The sequence below is a fragment of the Hyalella azteca genome, unplaced genomic scaffold, assembly GCF_000764305.2.
Source record: "Hyalella azteca isolate HAZT.00-mixed unplaced genomic scaffold, Hazt_2.0.2 contig4619, whole genome shotgun sequence".
NCBI classification, from domain to species: Eukaryota; Metazoa; Arthropoda; class Malacostraca; order Amphipoda; family Hyalellidae; genus Hyalella; species Hyalella azteca.
In genome coordinates this window covers 3,125-24,378 of record NW_025934832.1, presented here as the reverse complement: position 1 = coordinate 24,378, position 21,254 = coordinate 3,125, and the positions used below count along the sequence as shown (strand labels likewise).

The 21,254-nt window shown below is 35.7% G+C and overlaps 1 protein-coding gene across 1 annotated transcript; it reads left to right on the top strand.

Moving 5' to 3' along the window:
• The first annotated feature begins 1,366 nt into the window (after positions 1-1,366).
• Positions 1,367-13,839, top strand: LOC108670961 (zinc finger protein 271). Its single transcript, XM_018158451.2, has 3 exons — positions 1,367-1,427; positions 10,688-10,847; positions 11,896-13,839. Exons 2-3 carry the CDS (start codon positions 10,710-10,712, stop codon positions 13,372-13,374), a joined length of 1,617 nt encoding a protein of 538 aa, XP_018013940.1. The 5' UTR covers positions 1,367-1,427; positions 10,688-10,709; the 3' UTR covers positions 13,375-13,839.
• Positions 13,840-21,254: the final 7,415 nt, after the last annotated feature.

The window sequence follows — 21,254 nt, the reverse complement described above, 5'->3', positions numbered from 1 at the left end:
CAATGATCAGTTACAAATACACAATTTGTGATCATAGTATTTTCTCTGCAATATACCTCAAGTGTGTAGCAGGACAATTAAATAAAATTATCCTACATATCGAATTACCTTGTACGTTGAATTACCCTGAACTTCAAATTACCCTTACTTTAAATTACCCTGAACTCTGAATTACCTCGGACTTCGAATTACTTTAGATTTAAAATTTCCCTAAATAACAGATTGACATGGGCTTCAAATTGCCCTAGAACCTAAAATTAGATCTGGAATTAACATAAATTATTACCACATCACCACCCATAAATCTTGGTTTGTAGAGTTAGGTTCAAGCCTATCACTATAATATAATCACTATAAATCACTTTGAGAAAATTACTAGCAATGGTATTTTCGGTTAGCAGAAAACTGGGAAAACGGTTTGTGAAGTATGATAAATCAGGATTGCAAGTGGATAAACATAACGCGCAGAAAAATTGTACAGCGTCAAAAAAGGTTTTCAAAAAATGAATGATAACAGATTGAATAATCCATGCTGGTAACTTACTTTATATTTTCATTACCCATTAATCCCATACTTGGCGTGTGCTCGGCCATATTTACGGCCGGACTCGACGCCGGTCTCACGGCCAATCTCCAAATTCAATGATCAAGGATTATCTCTCAAATTAATGAACGCAGCTCGGCGAAACTTGGTACACGTATTCATTAGGAGCTAACGATGATGTTTAGCTCGTGAAAAATCGTTTGAATTTCGTCTGCATCCGAGACGTCGCGGTGACCTATCAAAATTTTGAATCGATCTGTCATACAGCACACATTTATGTAGGACATTAAAAATCGCACTACTTGAAGAGAGTGAAGCTACTTCAATTGAAAAGAGAAACTTTGACCTGGTATACCACAAGACTGAAAAATTAGAGGATCAGAAGGAAATGGCAAACTTTAAGGGCAAATGGTTTTTATTTTATATATTCAGCTCTTCATTCATTAAATCGTTCTTTAAACCCTCCTCCTCGCCTGGCGCTCACTTGATCTCAATATAGGTTGTTAGCCTGATTTTTTCACCAATATAAATAATAATAATTGTAAGGATCATTGGTTTATGATTAATGATTCGACAATTTACTAATTATGATTCTTCATCTACAACTGATATACGAACTTCTTTACCCTTCCATCTTTATATTGGCTATATTCATAAAAAATATAATCCTTAAGAAATATTGATGACTTAAAAATTTTAAATTGTTCTCTAAATTTAATCAGAAACCATAAAGTAAAAGATTTAATACCTATTGTCACTCCGCCAGCCGGCATGGTTCCGCTGCTTAGGAATTGTGGCGCGCGGTTATCCAAACTCCAAAGATTATTTCACTTGCTCAAGTTCCATGTGGAAGACCGGGGTCACCGGGCCTTATATAAACTCTGTTAAGTATACGCTTATTTAAACTAGTGCATAGATTAATTTTGTATAATGACATGGAAATGATTATTATTTTGTTGCAGAAGTGTTCTTTTGAATGTGATGTGAATGTTTTCAGATTGCAAACATTAGGAAGCTCGAAGGTGCTCTGGCCTAAGCTGGATTATGACTTGGAAATTTTTGCCATTTCCAAGTCGGCAAGTCCCAATTTCCCAACCCATGCCAGTTAAGCAGTTTTACTTATATAATATAATAACGCCTTCTTAGCCTAACCTACTGTCAGACACTGCCAGTGCAACTGTGCAGGCTGCAGGCTTAGAATGAATTAAATTATTAAAATTCAGGGTTTAAATGTGGATGGGCTATAAAAATACATTTTTTTTCTATAAACATAAGAATATACTGAATAGGCCTACCTATCTATCAATAGAGGGCTATTCAGAATTTCACTGTGACATAGTGGCAAACCAGTGATTTTTTAGAATCAGTTCAATTTTAATTTCCTCATTCACTCAAGAATTTAACCAATTATTTATAATGATAATTCTGGTATCCAAGATACTTTACTGGTCTACTTATAGGACTCAAAAATGAACTTGAGGAAGAGTCTAAAAAACTATCTGCTTTGCCACTATGCACTGTGAATTCTATGCAATATATCTAGGTAGGGTAAACGCGGTATATTCCGACATTGTGGGTAATTCCATCACCTCTCTAGTTTTTCCTTTATATTAAGCTTTGTTTTAGTTCCATGCGTTTGTTGATGGTTGAAATCAGGCATGGAATATATCTGCTTGTTGAGCCGCGACTGAATTTTTTGAGCCGTGGTTTTATGGATTTGCCAGCCGTAATTACATTTCTTCGAGCCGTGATTCTATTTCACCGAGCTGTGAATTCCATATCTTGGCCATGAAAAGCCATTTACGAGGCGCAAATTTATTTACAAAGTCCATGCACGGGTTACCCAAATCTCTAATTTTACCCTAAAACACTAAAAACAGTCAAATGGCAACAATAAAATTTGTCTCTACTGTAAGTTGAGCACATGTTAATGCAGTGACTGCATTGCAGTCTGACCACTTTGACATGACCGCAACCAGGCATGGAATATATCTACTTGGCGAGCCGCAACTGAATTTTTTGAGCCGTGGTTCTATGGATTTGCCAGCCGTGATTCCATTTCTATGAGCCGTGATTCCATTTCTATGAGCCGTGATTCCATTTCACCGAGCCGTGAGTTCCATATCTCGACCATGAAAAGCCATTTTCAAGGTGCGAATTCATTTACAAAGTCCATGCACGTGTTACCCCAAATCTCTAATTTTACCCTTAAACAGTCAAACGGCAACAATAAAATTTGTCTCCACTGTAAGTTCAGCACACGTTAATGCAGTCTGACCACTTTGACATGGCCGCAACTATGCGCGATCTTCAACAAAACGTTTCGTTGATTTGTTTACATTACGATGTTTATGTTTTTTCTGCAAGATATTTTTGGTGGGAACGGTAAAGCAATGCGGATTGCGGAAGTTGAAAATTTTATGGAATGACATGTTTGCGCAAAGTGCAAAACGCGATTTTTTAATCAAACAAAAATTTATGACATTCGAGCCGCGAGATTTCATACCTACTGAAATTATATGATATTAGAACCGCGATATTTCAGACAAAAATAGGACTTTTCCAGACTAGACCGCAACTATGCACGATCTTCAGCAAAATGTTTAGTTTATTTGTTTACATTACGATGTTTATGTTTTTTCTGCAGAATATTTTGGCGGGAACGGTAATGCAATGCGGATTGAGGAAGTTGAAAATTTTATGAAGTGACATGTTTGCAAAGTGCAAACCGCGATTTTTCAATCAAACAAAAATTTATGACATTCGAGCCGCAAGATTTCATACCTACTGAAATTATATGATATTAGAGCCGCGATATTTCAGACAAAAATAGGACTTTTCCTGCCCTGGTTGAAATGGTGACGTAATACATTTGCGCGTCAAACGGTCAAACTACTGCCAAAACACTAGTTCTTGGCCATCTAGCGAGAAAATATTGAGATCCAAAGAGAGACAATGCACGCTACCCAGTGAGATCATCGAAAAATGTGTCAAATTTGACAGTTGACCGTGCTCTACCAAATAGTGAATAACTGTTTGTATAGGAAGAATATTATGGTTTGAGACTTTTAAATACATCTGTGAATATATTAGGAATCATTTAAGTATACTTGTATTTGCTGATTTCAAGTCGTAAATAAATTAATAGATGATTAAGTTGAGATGTTGGATTTCGACACATGAAAACTAATTCTGACACAACTTGAATTGGACACACACAGATCGTTCAAAGCTTTGTACAAAAATTGAAATTTGCTTAATTAAAAGCCTAATGGCTGTTAATTAAAATGTAATTAAGTAGTGTTCAATATTCATTAGTGTTCTAATTCAAAGCTGTGTTGTATTCCAATACAGCTCACACAGCAAACAGAATTTGAACACGTGGATGACGGCATTACGTATCAGTAGAATTTGAAGCACGGACGGAATACGCCTCACCACGTGCCGAATATAGACACACACAGTGACGGAATATAGGGATTTGGTAGGTTTGCATTCTAAAGGCTTTTAAATAAATATGGCAACATTTTGTGACGTTTCGTCGTTGCTGACGCGTAGTGCGGTGTTTTGAGAGTCACATAAAGCAAACAGAACTTGAGTAACGCATACGGTTATTTTTTTATAGTTTTTCATTTCTCAATGCGTCCTTAATGTGACGCAATATACCACCTTTACCCTACCTACCTTTCAAAAATTCAATTTTCATACCTTTCAAATTCAATTCAAGTCAGAACTGAAAAGTGACTAGGCTAGTATATAGATAACATAGTCAAGTTAATAAGTCAACTTGGTACTCATTAGTCATTACTCATTAGTCATTACTATACTAGTGCTTTCCTCTCCAGCAGGGCTGGAAAAGTCCTATTTTTGTCTGAAATATCGCGGCTCTAATACCGTATATAATTTCAGTAGATATGAAAACTCGCGGCTTGAATGTCATGAATTTTTGTTTGATTGAAAAATCGTGGTTTGCTCTTTGCAAACATGTCATTTCATAAAATTTTCAACTTGTGCTATCCGAATTGCTTTACCGTTCTTGCCAAAATATCCTGCAGAAAAAACATAAACATTGTAATGTAAACAAATCAACTACACTTTTTGTTGAAGATTGCGCATAGTTGCGGTCGTGTCAAAGCAGTCAGACAGCATTAACACAAGTTCAGCTTACAGTAAAGACAAATTTTATTGTTGCCATTTGACTGTTTTAGGGTAAAATTTGAGATTTGGGGTAACACGTGCATGGAAATTTGTGCCTCGTAAATGGCTTTTCATGGCCAAGATATGGAATTCACGCCTCGGTGAAATGGAATCACGGCTGGCAAATCCATAAACCGTGGCTCGAAAAATTCAGTCGCGGCTTGCCAAGTAGATATATTCCATGCCTGCTCTTCACCCATTTTTAGAACCATGAGATTCTCACTAGATTAATTATATGTATACAGTACGTATACTTCCTAATAAAGTTCCTAAGCTATTGTTACAAAAATGTAGGTTAAACACACCATATTCCAACACCTTAAGGATGTAGCAAAAAATAAATGGCAATAAATAGATTACCGTATGCGCAACTTGAGTTCTGATTGGTTTACAATACTCTCAAAATACCACACTATGCGCCAGCAATGATGAAATGTCACAAACTTTTGCAATAATTATTTAAAAGCCTTTAGAATTCAAATATACAAAATTGCTGAATTCCAACACTGTGTGTGACTAAATGTGGCATATTGTGAGACTAATTCCGACAGCACTTCAAAATCGTAATTCATATTTCCGACACCCTGTGTTGGAATTCCAACACCCTGTGTGAGCTGTATTGGAAAATGACAGTAAATGACACCCTGAGTGTCGTAATTCCAACACCCTGTGTTGGAATTAGTTTTTGTGTCTAAAACCGTCTCCTAAATCAATCATCTATTAATTTATTTACCAAATTACCACTTAAAATCAGCAAATACAAGTATACTCAAAGGATTCCTAATATGTTCACAGACATATTTAAAAGTCTCAAACCATAATATTCTTTCTACACAAACAGTTTATCACTATTTAGTAAAGCAAGGTCAACTATCAACTTTCATACGCATTTTGATGTTCTCACTAGTTGACTTGGACTTTTGCTCTGCGGATCTTAACATTTTCCCGCTAGACCTAGTGTTTTGTGGAAATCTGGTTTGCAATAGTAATTAGTATTAGTACCGTAAACTGGGGTAACTTTGACTCCTGGGATAACTTTGACCACTTTTGGTTTTTTAACAAAAACCCCCAAAACTCAAAAACTATTTGACATAGAAAAATTTTGTCAATGGGCATTAAAGGCCTAATACTGTGGCTACATAACACAATAGAAAGATTTAAAAAGTTTGCATATCTAATAGGTTAAAAAATTAAAATGTGACCCACAAAAAAGAGCTATTATTTAAAGCCTGTCGGAGTACCCCCTCCAATTTTTTTATTTTTTGGTAAAATAACTCCAGGTTTTGATGCATTGTAGTAGAACTCTTCTAGTTACATATGCAAAAGACAAATTTTAGGAAAGTGTCATAGTTTGCAAATGGGGGGCGCTGCCCCCCAATGGGGTAACTTTGACGACCTAATGGCAGCCGTGACGGGGTAACATTGACCGGCTTGAAAATTAAGTTAAAATTACCATAGGTACCTATATAACATATTTTATGTTTGATACACCTATTAATGTTTTTTTTCTTCATGTTTCAGACTCTACAGAGTCTTATATATGGTAATTTTAACTTAATTTCCAAACCGGTCAATGTTACCCCGTCATGGCTGCCATTAGATGGTCACATTTTGCCCATTTAGGGGTGACGCCCCATTTGCAAACTATGACACTTTCCTAAAATTTTTCTTTTGCATATGTAACTAGAAGAGTTCTACTACAATGCATGGAGTTATTTTACCAAAAATAAAATTGATTTTACCACCCGGTCAAAGATACCCCCGGAGCTAGGATAAAAAAGACCAGCGATTTTTTTTTAATTACATCAAAACTATGAGAGGCAGGAGCCATCAATTTATGGTGAGTGAAGCTAGAGTATAGACCTGTATTTTGCATGTTTCAATTTAAGTTTAACTTATCTAGTTGAAAAATGGCATCATTTTGAAAAAAAGTGGTCAAAGTTACCCCAGTTTACGGTAGTCACTATTTCAAACATCTATGCATGTGTGGAACTAAGACCAAGCTTAATATAAAGGAAAAAATTGATGGGTGTCATAATTACCCACAGTGTCGGAATATGGTGGGTTTACCCTAGCTATGATCAAGCCACAAGATTCGACTTGAAAACATGTTGAAAATTTGTCATGTTTGAGCAACAAGATGGTAATAACAAGTGGGAAAATTCCAATCCAGTTAAATGCAACTTAATTAACTTGAAAAAAATTCTGAAGCTTGAATTGTTAATAGTAGTATATGTAGAAAATAATATATAGATAGCAATATTTTGCTCTCTAAAATGTATTTAAATGCTTTAAAATGTATTTAAATCAATTCTTTGAAGCTAAAGACTTCATTGAAAGATATAATTTTCAATCTAGAACAGTTTTTGGACCCATGACATGATAAATTTTGGAACCTTGTTAACAATAATACAGTAGAATGTTTCTACCAGCATTTTTAGAAAACATCGGCCTGATATTTCAAATTTGCCTAGCATTGAAAATGTCTACCTTTTGCACAGCAGTGGAGCTTCCCTTCAATTTTTTGAACTCCAGATTACTAAAAGAGGTACCGGTATATAACAAATGTGTTAGCAACATGGTGGAATTATTTATAGGAAGTGGTTGGTCATTGAGATCCACTAGGATGGCTGGAGTGCTCCAGTGCCTCTCACTTGAGGAGTGGGTGGCATGCATTTTGAATGCCCTCCAAGAATGCTATTTCTGAAGCATGTGTCACTTATTTGTTAAGAAAATGGCAGTTATTTGGGTGCTGCAGGGTCCGCTCCTATTTATGGCCACAGTGGCACAGTAGAGATTTTTTAAACTCTTCTTCAAGTTCACTATTGAGTCCTATAAGTAGACCAGGTCACCAGTAGAGCTTCAAGGATACCAGCATTATCATACATAAGATATTGGTTTAAATCTTGAGTACCTACATGAGGAAATTAAAAATGAACAGATTCTAAAGAATCTCTGGATTGCCACTATGTTTTTGGCCACCACACTCATCAATGACATAGGTATATGATCATTTTGAACGCATTTAGAATGCCACGATGGTTGGCAATGTCTTCTGAGAACTGAAAACATAGATTTTGATGCTAATGTGATATCAAAGATCTTCAAATATTTGCCTATTTCATGCATGCTGCTCTCTGGAGGGATGAAGTAACAATATGGCAAAAGCAAAATCAAAATATATTTTTAAGCTGTGTGGTGTGTAAACATATAGTATCTTTAATTGTTGTGTATAAACTGCAATCAAATTTTTTGATCTCAGTTTACAGGAAACATAGAGTAATAAAAATTATTCTACATTATTAATAATGATGATTATTATTTTATTAAATACCTACAGTAACTTGAATAATTATTACCTATGTTATTAGACATGATTACCAGGATTGGAATTTTCTTACTTGTTTTGTTGACAATTAGATAGGAGGTAATTCATCTGGCAGAAATCTCACTGTTGCAGAAATGACAGGAAACCTCTAGCTGAAGCCCTGAAAGTAGATATTTTCTACACTTAATGATTACTTCATTGTTGATCATTGTCATTATTTTTTTATTAGACATTATTTATCCATTATTGATTGCCGTCAATGCTGTGCACAATTTTTAGCCTGTACAGTAAAGCCTTTTATGTCAAGTTCTTGGCTCAAGGTTTCTATGATCCCACATTGATGTTGTACTATCATGCATGCTTAGTGACTGCTCCAATAAGAAAACTCGGAGTCATTGTTAGATCACCATCATGAAAATTAGTATCTTCTGCATCTTTTTATTCAAGATAGGATTTTTTCTCATTGATGTCCAAAGCGCCATAGTGACATTTTTTATAAATTTGTATTCCAGAGGCGCTTTCATAACAACTAGATAGCAGGTATATAATTCATTCACTAGAATCTGCTGCTAAAAAAATGGCAGGAAAGCTTATGTTGCAGCTCTGTGGGTATGCATATATACTCAATGCCTGTAATTTAGATTTCACATGCAATGTGCATATCTCAATCATTTGTCATTTGGATCATGAATTGCCAAGTACAGGGATTTTTGACGATTGCCACCTGCCTTAACATTAAATTTAGCAACCTTTTTTATGCTACATTTTACAGTCTTGTCTGCTATGGCCAGACTATTAATGACACAACATAGGTCAAAAAAGCCAAATTCATTGCCCCAAATACATAAAGAGACTCATTTATATGTACCTATCAACCAGTAGTTTGTGATTGGACATGTTAATTTAAGGTTGTTGATGTAGAGCTTGAACAGATGCTGATAGTTCAAGCTGAAAGTCAATACTTTACAGTTTTGTCTGCCACAATCCTACCATGGCATATTTGTACAGATTGTTGGGTCAATGTCGTCAGATGCGTACTTGCCGGTACCAGGCCCAGTTTGTGGAGTAGCACACCACCATGTAGTTCCCTGGTATAGTAAAATAAAATTTGGAAAATTATGACCACTTTTGATGAACTTATCCTTAGATTTGAGCTAGAATGTTGTCATCCTTGACCTCTATCATTTTACCCTACTGTTTGGATTGCTGTGAGCAATCTTGATTGATTGATTGCTTTGCACTCAATTGATTGCAAAGTATTGTATGTATTAATTGCTTTGCAATCAATTAATTGTAAGTCAATCATGATTTGCAATAAAAGGAGCCCCAAAGAAAATATGTTATGAATAACATTGCAATCAACAATTGTTATTTAAATTCCAGGAGTTATCATGATAACAATCCATATAATTACCAATTGAACAAAAATATATTAACATCAATCACTGAGATGCAAAATTTTTAGAATGACATTATTTTGCAGCTGCAATTCATAATACGTATAATTTTCCCAATATTGGATCTCATCTTATATATAATACCTGTAGAGGAACCAGATAGAAACTAGTGCAATCTATTTTTACAGACATTTTTATAATTTATGACTATGAAAAATTAAAATGATAAATGCAAGGAAAGTATGCTAGATCATTATTATACCACTAAACCTATTTGGATGCCTAATAAACTTTTCCAAATCCCTAATAACTGCAAAGATAATGGCATGAGATGTGTGAAGTGATTCCTCATGATAGGGTGGAATGGTTGTCGTATTTGATATCAACTTATCTCCCTTGCTCAGTTTAAAAATATTCACAGTTAAAAGTGTGAACTCTGTATTAAAGTATTTTGATGTGTAGCTATTCCTTTAGCATCCTTCTTTAATTCTATATCATATAATTCTATATCTTTTATAATATTGAATAATTTAGCATCCTTTAATAAAGTGGTTACTTTATGAACCGCTTGCATTATGATCCAAGTGATTAAGGGGCTTAATTCTTAGATTAAGAATTAAGGGGTGCAACTTACTTCATTGCTAAACTGAATTGGCAAAAGCATAATGTAAAAAGGGTTGATGAGTAAGAGAGCAAAAAGAGTGAAGTCTTATGCAAGGGTTGGAATAACAAATTTTTACCAGAATATGAAAATGCTTATAAATGTCTCTAATAACTTTATTTCTCCCATGAATTTTGTATCTGTTTGGTAGGTATTGAAATTCTGATCTGACTGAATAATTCTTTTGAATATTAGATTTGTCTCTGATCATACATATCTTCTAAAGTAACTATATAAATGAATTTTTCTATTATCTCTGTATAGATTAAAGATTTTCAATGTCAATTTTGAACTTTTCCCACTGAAATGGAATTATAAATTTCCATAAATCAACTTGGACCAATTCATTTGTACAATTTTTACACGCGTAGTGTTACCGGTATTCTTTGAAGATTGTAAAGTGTGCCCTACTGTGAGAAATATCTACTAAAAAAGTATCAAGCTTGCTATAGTACAAAACCAAACCTAATGATGACTTTTTAGGATTAAAATCAACTTAAAATTGTTTCCTAATAATGAATTTTTTCCAGGATTGAAATTAACAGAAAATTATTTTACAGGAAATTGACGGACACTTGCAGCATGGCAGCCATGCGGGGCAGCGACAGGTCAGCAGCGGCTGAACTCTTCTTCAAGACGGAGAACTTGGAGAGTGATGATGCGGATGATGTCATCATTGATGAAGACATGCTTGACAATCCCGACAACTCGGATGATGAGGTGAGTNGCCTGTCTCTTATACACATCTAGATGTGTATAAGAGACAGTGATGTCATCATTGATGAGGACATGCTTGAGAACCCTGACCACTCGGATGATGAGGTGAGTGATGATACGGATGATGTCATCATTGATGAAGACATGCTTGACAATCCCAACAACTCGGATGATGAGGTGAGTGATGATACGGATGATGTGGGGCGCTGTGGTGTCACTTGCATATATAATATCTACATTAATATCGATTAAAGTATATACATCAGAAGGCCTATTGCTAAGAAATAGGCCTCTTCATAATGAACATTGTAAATTCTTTATTATTTGTATGTTAGCTTTTACTATAATTATTCATCAGTCTGCTATAAACTTCTATATCATTTTAATCTTAGAGTATTATTGAAATAAATATTAGAAACATATCTTGAAACTGGTTTCTCATTCAATACTTTGTATTTGTTTCTTTCACCATTTTGAGATGAATTCTATTTTGATTAAAAGATTTATTTATTTTTAAAAAATGATTATTTATTTTAAATTATTTTACTGGTCTTATTATATTGATTATCATCTTACAAATTTGTTCATTTGTAATGTAGATCAATAATGATCTTATTTGCAATGTATTTTTATGGCATATGTTTCATGCATCCTTCTTGTCACTCTGATGCTCTGTTGACATCACTGATTAAATTATGTGATTAAATTATTTAAATAAATTAAATACTTAAATTATTTTAATTGTGCCTTATGAATTGAAGCCTTATGAATGATTAGTCCACCTCATATTTGTCTTATTGTACCAATATTCTGTTTCTATACATCTTATCTATTCAGGGGTTCAGTTTTTGAATGTCATTAACATAATAATTAACATTGATGCTGACCATCTGCTGACCTATAATTCTTATCTATTCAGGAATTCAGTTTTTAAAAGACTGAGTATTTTAATGTGACTGAACGTCATCATTTAATGACATTTAATAGTTTTCGAAAGACTGATAATTAACATTAATGATGACCATCCGCTGACTTATAATCTATATTGCAGATCCTTGAAGGTGAGATCCTGCTTGAAGAGGTACAAGCTCTCATGGACGAAGAGATGGCAGAAGCTGAGGAAAAACAGAAGCAGCAACAGCAGCTTCTACTTGCCGAAGAAGGTATCACCAACAACGACTTTGTGGGCAGCCAAAACAACCATCATGATAGTGATCCTAGAATAGAAGACTATTATTCTGACCCAAATGTTAATGGTAGAGATGTTCAGAAGGACCTTAATGCATCTAAAAAGTTTTGCTGCAACGATTGCGGGTTCAGTACAAATCAGCAAGCTGAGCTGTCCATACACGTGGCAACCAACCATCCCACCACAGAAGCTTTTGATTGTACAGAATGTGAGTTTACTGCACCAACGGAGGAAGTCCTTAACAAGCACATGCAAGATTTGCATGTCAAGCTGAAACCATATAAGTGTAAAGGATGCAGTTATGTTTCATCACAGAGAGTTCTGCTTGATAAGCATATTATGCGCTTCCATCTTGGTCTGAAGCCCTTCAAGTGCATGCAGTGCGACTTTGCGACTATTTGGGAGTCATGTTTGGTGACGCATATCCAAGTCATCCATCTCACCGACACTCCGTTGCAGTGCGACCAATGTGGGTTCAAAGCTATGCATCAGCAAGAACTTAAGTCACATGTTGACCAGGTCCATCATTCTCCGGAGGTCCCTATGTTTAAATGCAGCGAGTGCTGTTATAAGGCCCCCAAGAGCTCCACCATTAGGATCCATGAACGCATTGTGCACCGAAAAGAGCAAACTTACTCTTGTCAAGAGTGCGACTACATCACCAAAACCCCGGCTGACCTCAAGGCTCACCAAATGACCGTCCACGAGAATATCAATCCCTTCAAGTGCCCGGATTGTTCTTACACGTCCCTGAAAATCTCGCAGATCAAGAAGCATCGTGACAACGTCCATTTCAGGAAAAAGCCCTTCAAGTGCGACAAGTGCCCCTACTCAGCGCCCACCAACTCGCACCTCATGTCCCATGATCGCTCTGTGCACATGGGCATCAAGCCGTTCAAGTGCCATGAATGCAGCTATGCCGCCTCCCTGCAGTCGGGACTTGAGCGCCACATAAACGCCGTGCACTTGCGACTCAAGCCATTCAAGTGTCCTGACTGCAATTTCTCTACCTCGACTCCATCGTACGTTGAAAAGCACCGCAATACAGTTCACTTGGGACTCAAACCCTTCCACTGCAACGCATGTTCGGTGCGCTGTGCCACGCAGATTGATCTTGAGAGACACATCAACTCGGTGCATCTCAAACTTAAACCTCATAAATGCCCGCGATGTTCGTTTGCTTCTGCCAAGAAGTCCTACCTCTCCAAGCACATCAAAGCCATCCACCTGGGGCTGGAGCCATACAAATGTTCCTCCTGCACCTTCACCTCACGCACACAGTCTGCGCTGACCAAACATCGCAGCATCGAGCACAACCAGACCGTGCCCAACTACCTCTAGACAACCAGACCGTGCCCCACTACCTCTAGACAACCAGACGCTGACGCTGCATCTTATTATTCCTGTTATTCCTGACGCATTAAATGAAACTGTAATTAAACTGATGAGATTTTGTGGATGATTTAAAGCCATAAATGACATTTCCATTGTAATTAATATTCATATAATATTTTCTTTGTATAATTTAGAGTAGCATAGGTATACTATTGTAGAAATTGTGCTATTGTTCCTCCTAGTAAGTCCTTGTACTAAATAGGACCTAGATGATGGACTAGTACGAGTTTACTAGAACTTCTAGTAACTTTTGCGCTGTGAAGTATACTGCGTTCATGTGAGTGATACCTAGAAATCAACTTCTCTAGATGAAAAAGACTATTTTTTCAACATTGCTGTTGTTGCTCTAGAAATCATTTCTTCTCTGATTGAAAATCTAAAGTTGTAGGAATTTTTTATCTAGGAATTTTTTTTTGCTCTAAGACAATTTTTGTATAGGAAATTATTTTTTTTTTCTGCAGGAATTTTTTTTCTCCAGGAATTTTCTTTTTCTATGAATTTTTTTTTCACTCTAGCCAAGATAATTTTCTCTAGCCGTTGCGATTTGGCGAACCGTGTTAAGTACGATCCATTTTATTGACCATCTGGAAATACTCTATATTTTTTATAAAGAACATTTCCCTCTCTAGAAATATATTAATAAACTCTGCTTGTTACAATTGCCTCTGACATTACCGCCCTGGATGTTGTTGTCTCGGTCTTGATTGTTTTGATAAATTATAACTAATTAAGCATTTAAATATAATTAATTTCATAATTTTTATCGCCAGCCTCACGTCGGTGACTTGAATTTGTCAATTTAAAGAACATTTCAACTGCTGGTTTTTAATGTTGATTAAAAACCTGATTAAGTAAGTGTGTTTCAATGCATTTGGTTTCAATTAATAAAATATTTTGCTTCAACCGTTCTGACGTTTTTTTTTTTGTATCATTTAATTTTCATGTCCATTGAAAATGCTCAATGATATTCAGGAAGGTTTAGCATTGCTAATAATTGTAGGCTATATTGTATAATATAGTCTATATTGACTATAATTGTACAGGGGTCTCAAGTTTTCACTATTCATCGGTTTATAGAAAAAAATTTTACTACGCTAAAAAATTCATTCACTGTTTGGTAAAAAATTTCAATGTCGGTGAAATTGTTAGCCATTATCACTCTTTTATCGAGATAATATTTTATTTATCACGTATACAAGTTATCGGGATACGCTAATAAAAAAAAACGAAAATTTAGTTTAACATTTCATCGTCCTATTGATTCTTAGTCTTAGAAAAATCTACCGCTGTGTGAAATAGGAAGTCATCTGATCAAATAAAAATATACCCTCACCCTTGGCTTCTAGAATTTATTTTACGCAAATTAAAGAGCATAAATATAGCCGCTGGTGAAATAAAGACTAGCAACTTGTCGTCCCACAATCTCAATCACTTGATAGGTTATATACTTTTCGAGGCGTATTGAATGCCAGAATCTCAATACCAAATTTTTTATAAACATAGATATGACATAAGTAAAACAAGTGCATGGCCACGAAATATCAATGCAATTTACTCGTCTTTCCACTGAATCTATGATTATCACAAATTAGGCAAGTTTGCCCTAATAAATTGAAAGAGAAAACCATATACATAGGAAACTAAACTAACTTAAAGAGCAACCCGAACGTATGGCAGCTGCGCATGTGCTTAATGTCAGTTTTCGTGCACCGGTGTTTTGTTTTATATCGTGATACGAATTTAAAACTGGTCGATATTTAAATACTGAACATGAAAGACGGTTAGGAGGACCTGCTTGAGTTCTGAATGAGCCAACTCTGGACAGTTTCTGTAACCGTACAACATAAGGCCCCATTATCTTCTACATACGTACAGCGGTTTCAGCGTTTATTAGGCCGTAGGCCTGTCGACGATTCTTAACATCACAGAACATTCACAGCTTGTTGCAGTCTCGAACTCGCAACTCACTGCTACAATTCTGCTGTGCTTAACCGCCCGGCCTCCTCGCTGATTCTGACCAGAAATTGTCGCAGGTATTTGGGATTAAATCCGCAACTCTCTGCTCCAATCCTGGTACTCTGAACTTTAACCAGTGGGCCACCCTGTAGGTTACCACTGGACCCCTATTAATTAATTAAAATTAAGAGTAACATGGATGGTGGCTCATAATTATGGTGACATGACAACCTTACCATAAACTATCATCGTAATGCGTCCTCTGTGGCCTCAAATTAAAGAACTATTAAACGCGCGCTCGTAACCTCCTGACATCATCTCTGACGTCACCGTCAGCTGGGTACCGCACGTCTGACGTCGACGATGAATGTTAATAAATGAATGAGAGGCTTGCATAGTGGAGAATCACAGCCTCGAGAATATTTTTCAAATTTAGACTTTCCGTTATTAGTTTTGTTAATGTTCGGGCCCATCGGTGTGATTAACATTAGGAAACAATTCAGTAAAGTGAAACAATTTTCATAAATTCCATATATAAGGAACACTGGAGACCATCGTAAAATATAATTTACTCTGAATTATGTATACATTATTCAAAATAAACGAAGAAATTAGAGCCATAATTAGTTTTCAAATGAAACATCAGTAGTTGAAATACATACAAACAAAAAAAATATATATTTAATGTTAGAGACGAAATGTATTCAGAGTTCTCAGTGGGACAATTTTCTGTGCATCATCGACTCGTATCTACATCAGTCATCCCTGAAAATGCGTCATGTCATCAGTATTCATATACCTATGTCGACGCACTTGCTTCAAGTGTAGAAATAAATTTTCTGTTAGAGGAAAATATTTAAATAACTTTTGGAGGCCGAAAGGCCTATTTAGCTTGAGCGAAAAGTGTGAGAGATTGTTTAACTTGAGGGTGCTACTGTGCCAGTCTCAGCTCAGCCAACTTCTTTTCTTTGCCAGCAAATTGTTAATTCGTTTAAATCTGCGCGTATGCGACAACCTCTTGAGAGCAATAGAGGAGTAATGGCAGGTAAGCTACTTTGTTTCTTTGCGTTTTTGGACGTTCACCAGCGCGTGCGTGCCATTAGAACATAAACGAATTTTCCTGCCTTCTTTTGTCTCATTTTAGGTGCAGCGTATTCTTATAAGTGCGGTTCTTATAGATCTTATCTTATAGGTTCTTATATATTCGTTTTAGGTGCGTATTCTTATATTATATATTAAACTGGTCCAATAATATACAGATGTCATCTGATGGTAATTATATTGCAGTCATGCGTACCGTAATCTAATAGCCCGGTTTCAAAATTGTGCAGCCGCGTCTAAAATTATTTACCAGCTTATGGTGAACAAAACATTAAGCATATTATTAATTTAAGCTCATATAAATCAAATTTACCAATCATTCTCCCTGGAGAACGAAGTCTCGGATCTTATTTAGAATAAACACCCTAGACATAACTGAGTAAATCTACAAGAATTTATTTGTATCCCTAACAAGGTTAAAGAATTATTAATACAGGCAAATTAGGGCTATTATAACATTTTTTCAAGAATTACAATTCCATTTCAAAAAATACATATCGTTTTATTTCCAAGGATATACTAAGGTGTTTATTTCTAGTAATATCCGAAGTCTCTTACATATATGCCTTATTTAAAAAATCCCTTCACTGTTTTCGATGTCTGTAAAATTGTTAGCCATAATTACTCTTTTATTGAGACAATATATTTATTACGTATACGAGTGTTTGGGATACGCTAATAAAAAACGAAAATTTAGTTTAACATTTCATCGTCCTATTGCTTCTTAGTCATAGCAAAATCTACCGCTGTTTGAAAAAGGAAGTCATCTAATAATTAAAAAAATGCCCACACCCTGGGTTTATAGAATTTATTAATAAGCGTAAATTTAGAAGCATATATAGAAGCACCTGTTGAAATAAGGACTAGCAACTTGTCGTCCTAGAATCTCTATCACTTGATAGGTTATATATTTTTCGAGGCGTATAAAATGACTGCATCTCAATCAACAGAGAACATTTTAATGTTGTCGTACGTGGCGGCAACCATCAGTGCAAGTCATTTTGTGCTCACTAGAACGTATCCTTTTTGGGAAGTAGGCTTGTTACAGTATTGCTCCGGTTACTAATATAATTAATAATAATATTATTATATTATATTAGTAATATTGATATACTACTAATATTGCTCCGGTTACTCATGGCAGGCGGTGTAGGGTAAAACGAGCACTGGTAAACTCCTGACATCATCTCTGACGTCACCGTCAGCTGGGTACCGCACGTCTGACGTCGACGATGAATGATAATTAATAAATGAATAGGAATGAATGAGAGGCATGCATAGTGAAGAATAATAGCCCCGAGAACATTTTTCAAATTCATAATTTCCGTTATTAGTTTTGTTAAGGTTCGTGCAACATCGGTGTGATTAACATTAGAGAACTCTTCAGTAAATTGAAACCATTTTTTTCATAAATTCCATAAGTAAGGAACACCGGAGACCATCGTAAAATTTAGTTTACTCTGAATTATGTAAAAATAATTCATAATAAAGGAAGACATTAGAGCCATAATTAATTTTCGAATGAAAAATCAGAAATTGAAATTCATGCAAACAATGAAAAATATAAATATATAATGTTAGAGACGGAGAAGTTCAGAGTGGGAAAATTTTTTGTTCAGCATTTACCAGTATCTACATTAGTCAATCCTGAAATACCCCATGTCATCAGTATTCATGTACCTATATTGGCGCACTTGCTCAGGATTCGAAAATTAAGAATTTGATAATTGAAAAATACAAGATATTTTGGTGGCCGAAGGGCCGATAAAGCTTTAGCGAAAAGTTTGAGAGATTGTATAACTTGCGAGTGCTACTGTCAGTCGCAGCTCGGCCAACTGCTTCTCATTGCCAGCAAATTGTTAATTCGTTGAAACCTGCGCGTATGCGGCAACCTCATGAGAAGAATAGAGGAGTAAAGGCAGGTAAATGACCGTTTCAGGTGTAGGTTAGTGTCATTGTTAGTAAGTTAGTGTTCCATGTATAAGTGTTGTCACTTGGTGTGTAAGTTAAAGAATAGCTTTTCCTTCAGTAAACATTTTATAATTTCTTTCCTGTAAATGGAATTATCAGATTCACGTTATCGTCGAGTAGGGGAATGAAGTGCTTTCTCATATCACCGATAAAATATTGAAGATATAGAAAAGAGGAGTGAATGGGAGTTCTATGTGTTAGTATAAAGAGGTTTTTCTTTTATGAACGTTTCTGAGTTTTTATTCAAACACCGGGATTTTCTAATTAAAGATGTATAATCAATCCCAAGCAACGTCTGAAATTTATATGAAAATGCCGGCCAAACTATGCCAATATCAATCAAAATATAGTCATAATATATTTGTTTTCTATAACAATAATAGTTTGGTATAATAATATAATAAAAAAATGTCAATCGAACTCGTATAAAAATGCCTGCCGAACTATACCAAAATATGTGCGTGCGGTGCCACTAAGAATTTAATAGACAGGAAGAGACTATAAAGCGCTACGAGCTTAAATGTTTTGGTTGAAGGTCTATCCAAAGCTTCATTTAAATAAGCTACTTTGTACGTGATGAAGTTCAAGTCAGTTTCTTTGCGTTTTTGGACGTTCACCAGCGCGTGCGTGCCATTACAACATAAACAAATTTTCCTGCCTTCTTTTGTCACATTTTAGGTGCAGCGTATTCTTATAGGTGCGGTTCTTATAGGTCTTCTCTTATATTTTCTTATAAATTCGTTTCTGGTGCGTATTCTTATATTATATATTAAACTGGTCCAATAATATACAGATGTCAACTGATGGTGATTATATTGCAGTCATGCGTAGCGCAACCTAATAGCCCGGTTCCAAAATTCTGCAGCCGCGTCTAAAATTATTTACAAGCATATTGTGAACAAAACATTAAGTAAATTGTGAATTTAAACTGTTGTTACTCAAATTTACCAATCATTCTCCCTGGGGAACGTAGTCTCGGATCTTACTTAAAATAAACACGCAAGGCATTATTGAGTAAATCTACAAGAATTTATTTGTATCATTAACAAGGTTAAATGAAATAGGGGAGCGTCTAGGGTAAAATTTATCTCGGCTATTTACAGACGGATCACTCTGAAACTTGGTACATATATGTAAAACAGAAATCTAAGACTTTTTTGTTCAAGTAAATTTTTCGAACAAAATGAAAAAAACGTGAAAATCTTTGAAAACGGCCAAAAAGGGGGTACCGTAGAAATCTATCTCCTCCTAGGATTTTAAAGCTAGAACATCGAGACACATATCATTCGATGCGTAAAGACCATATCTAAAACTGAACACGGCGGTTTTTTGGATTTCTTATTTTTGTGGGTGTGGGAGTATTTTTCGTAAATTTTTCGAAAATTTTTCGATTACCCCCCCCGCCACCCCCTTTTTTTGCGGAATAAGATCCAAACTATAACGAAATTAGAAAAACGCCCGTGTTCAATTGTAGATAATTTTGTTGCGCATCGAATGGTATATGTCTCATTGTTGTAGCTTAAAAACTCTAGGAGTAGATAGGTTTTCCGCGACAAAAAGTTGAACTTTCCAGGACAGCGCGACAAAGTTCAGCGCGCCATGAAATAGTCACTCAATGTAGCATAGAGACCAAACTACAGGCTTCTGCAGCTTAATTCCACTCAAGGAAGCTAGCAGCGACTTGCAGTACACCTCTCCGCACTAAGCGAACAGGGTAACTGAGCCTTGATGTAGTATGTAGTCCAAAGGCCCGTTTACACTAGGGGCAACACACGAGAATCAAGTGCCTCAAAGCGCATGCAGAGGCGCTTTGCAGCCTCTGCATACGCTTCTTGACCGATTGACGAGCTAGCGATTGACAGGGGCCATGCCTCATGCAACACAAGCGCGACGCATAGTAGATAGCTATTAAAGAATGATATCACTTGTATGCTTAAATCGCAAATTGACTAAGAATTTAAATTAAATTAAAAATTTAAATCAAATTAAAAATGTAAATAATTTAATTAAAGAAATTCAATTCGTTCTATGGTTTCAATGTATTAATTTGTGACTTCTGATTTGTGATTCTAGATTCTATGAACTGACGATGGAGCTGGTCTCCGAAACGTTTTCTATAAAGATATGAATTTTTGTGGACTATTCTTTGCTTTTAAATTCTTAGTTAGTAGATAGCTGTCTGTGGTCTAGTAAGGTTGATTGTGTAAGCTGGTCCGGCACACCAAATGTCGACTAACACCACTCTCGTTTGGAGTCACTCTCTAGCAGAGAGCCTAATTATTGATCTTTATAGAGAAAATGAATGCCTATTGAGTGTTCGGTCAAAGGAGTACAAAAATCGAAATGCAAATGATGTAAATTATTTTTACATGACGTGTTTATTTTATGTGATTTTAGCAATTCCTGACAATTTATGCATTACCATTTAGCGATTTCAAAGGATGATATAATATCGGTACGAATATTGTAACTTTTTATTTAAGAATAGACTATATTTTTATAAACTGTATCTTTTTGAATGTGCTAGTTCCCTAATTATGATGCCTATGCTAAATTCTCGCTTACAACTGCCATAGTGCGAAGAATAATGGACCGCAGCACACCCGAGAACAATGGCCCACAGCTCAAATTCGGTTACATCCATCCTCATTGACGTCTAGGTGGCAACTGGTGTTCAAAGCGCGCGGTCTCAAACTACAGTGTACAAAAGTAGTGTGAACGATTGTGCGCGGTGAGGCACTGCAGCAAACGACTCAAAGCGCATGTCGTTGCCACTAGTGTAAACGGGCCTTTAGAGT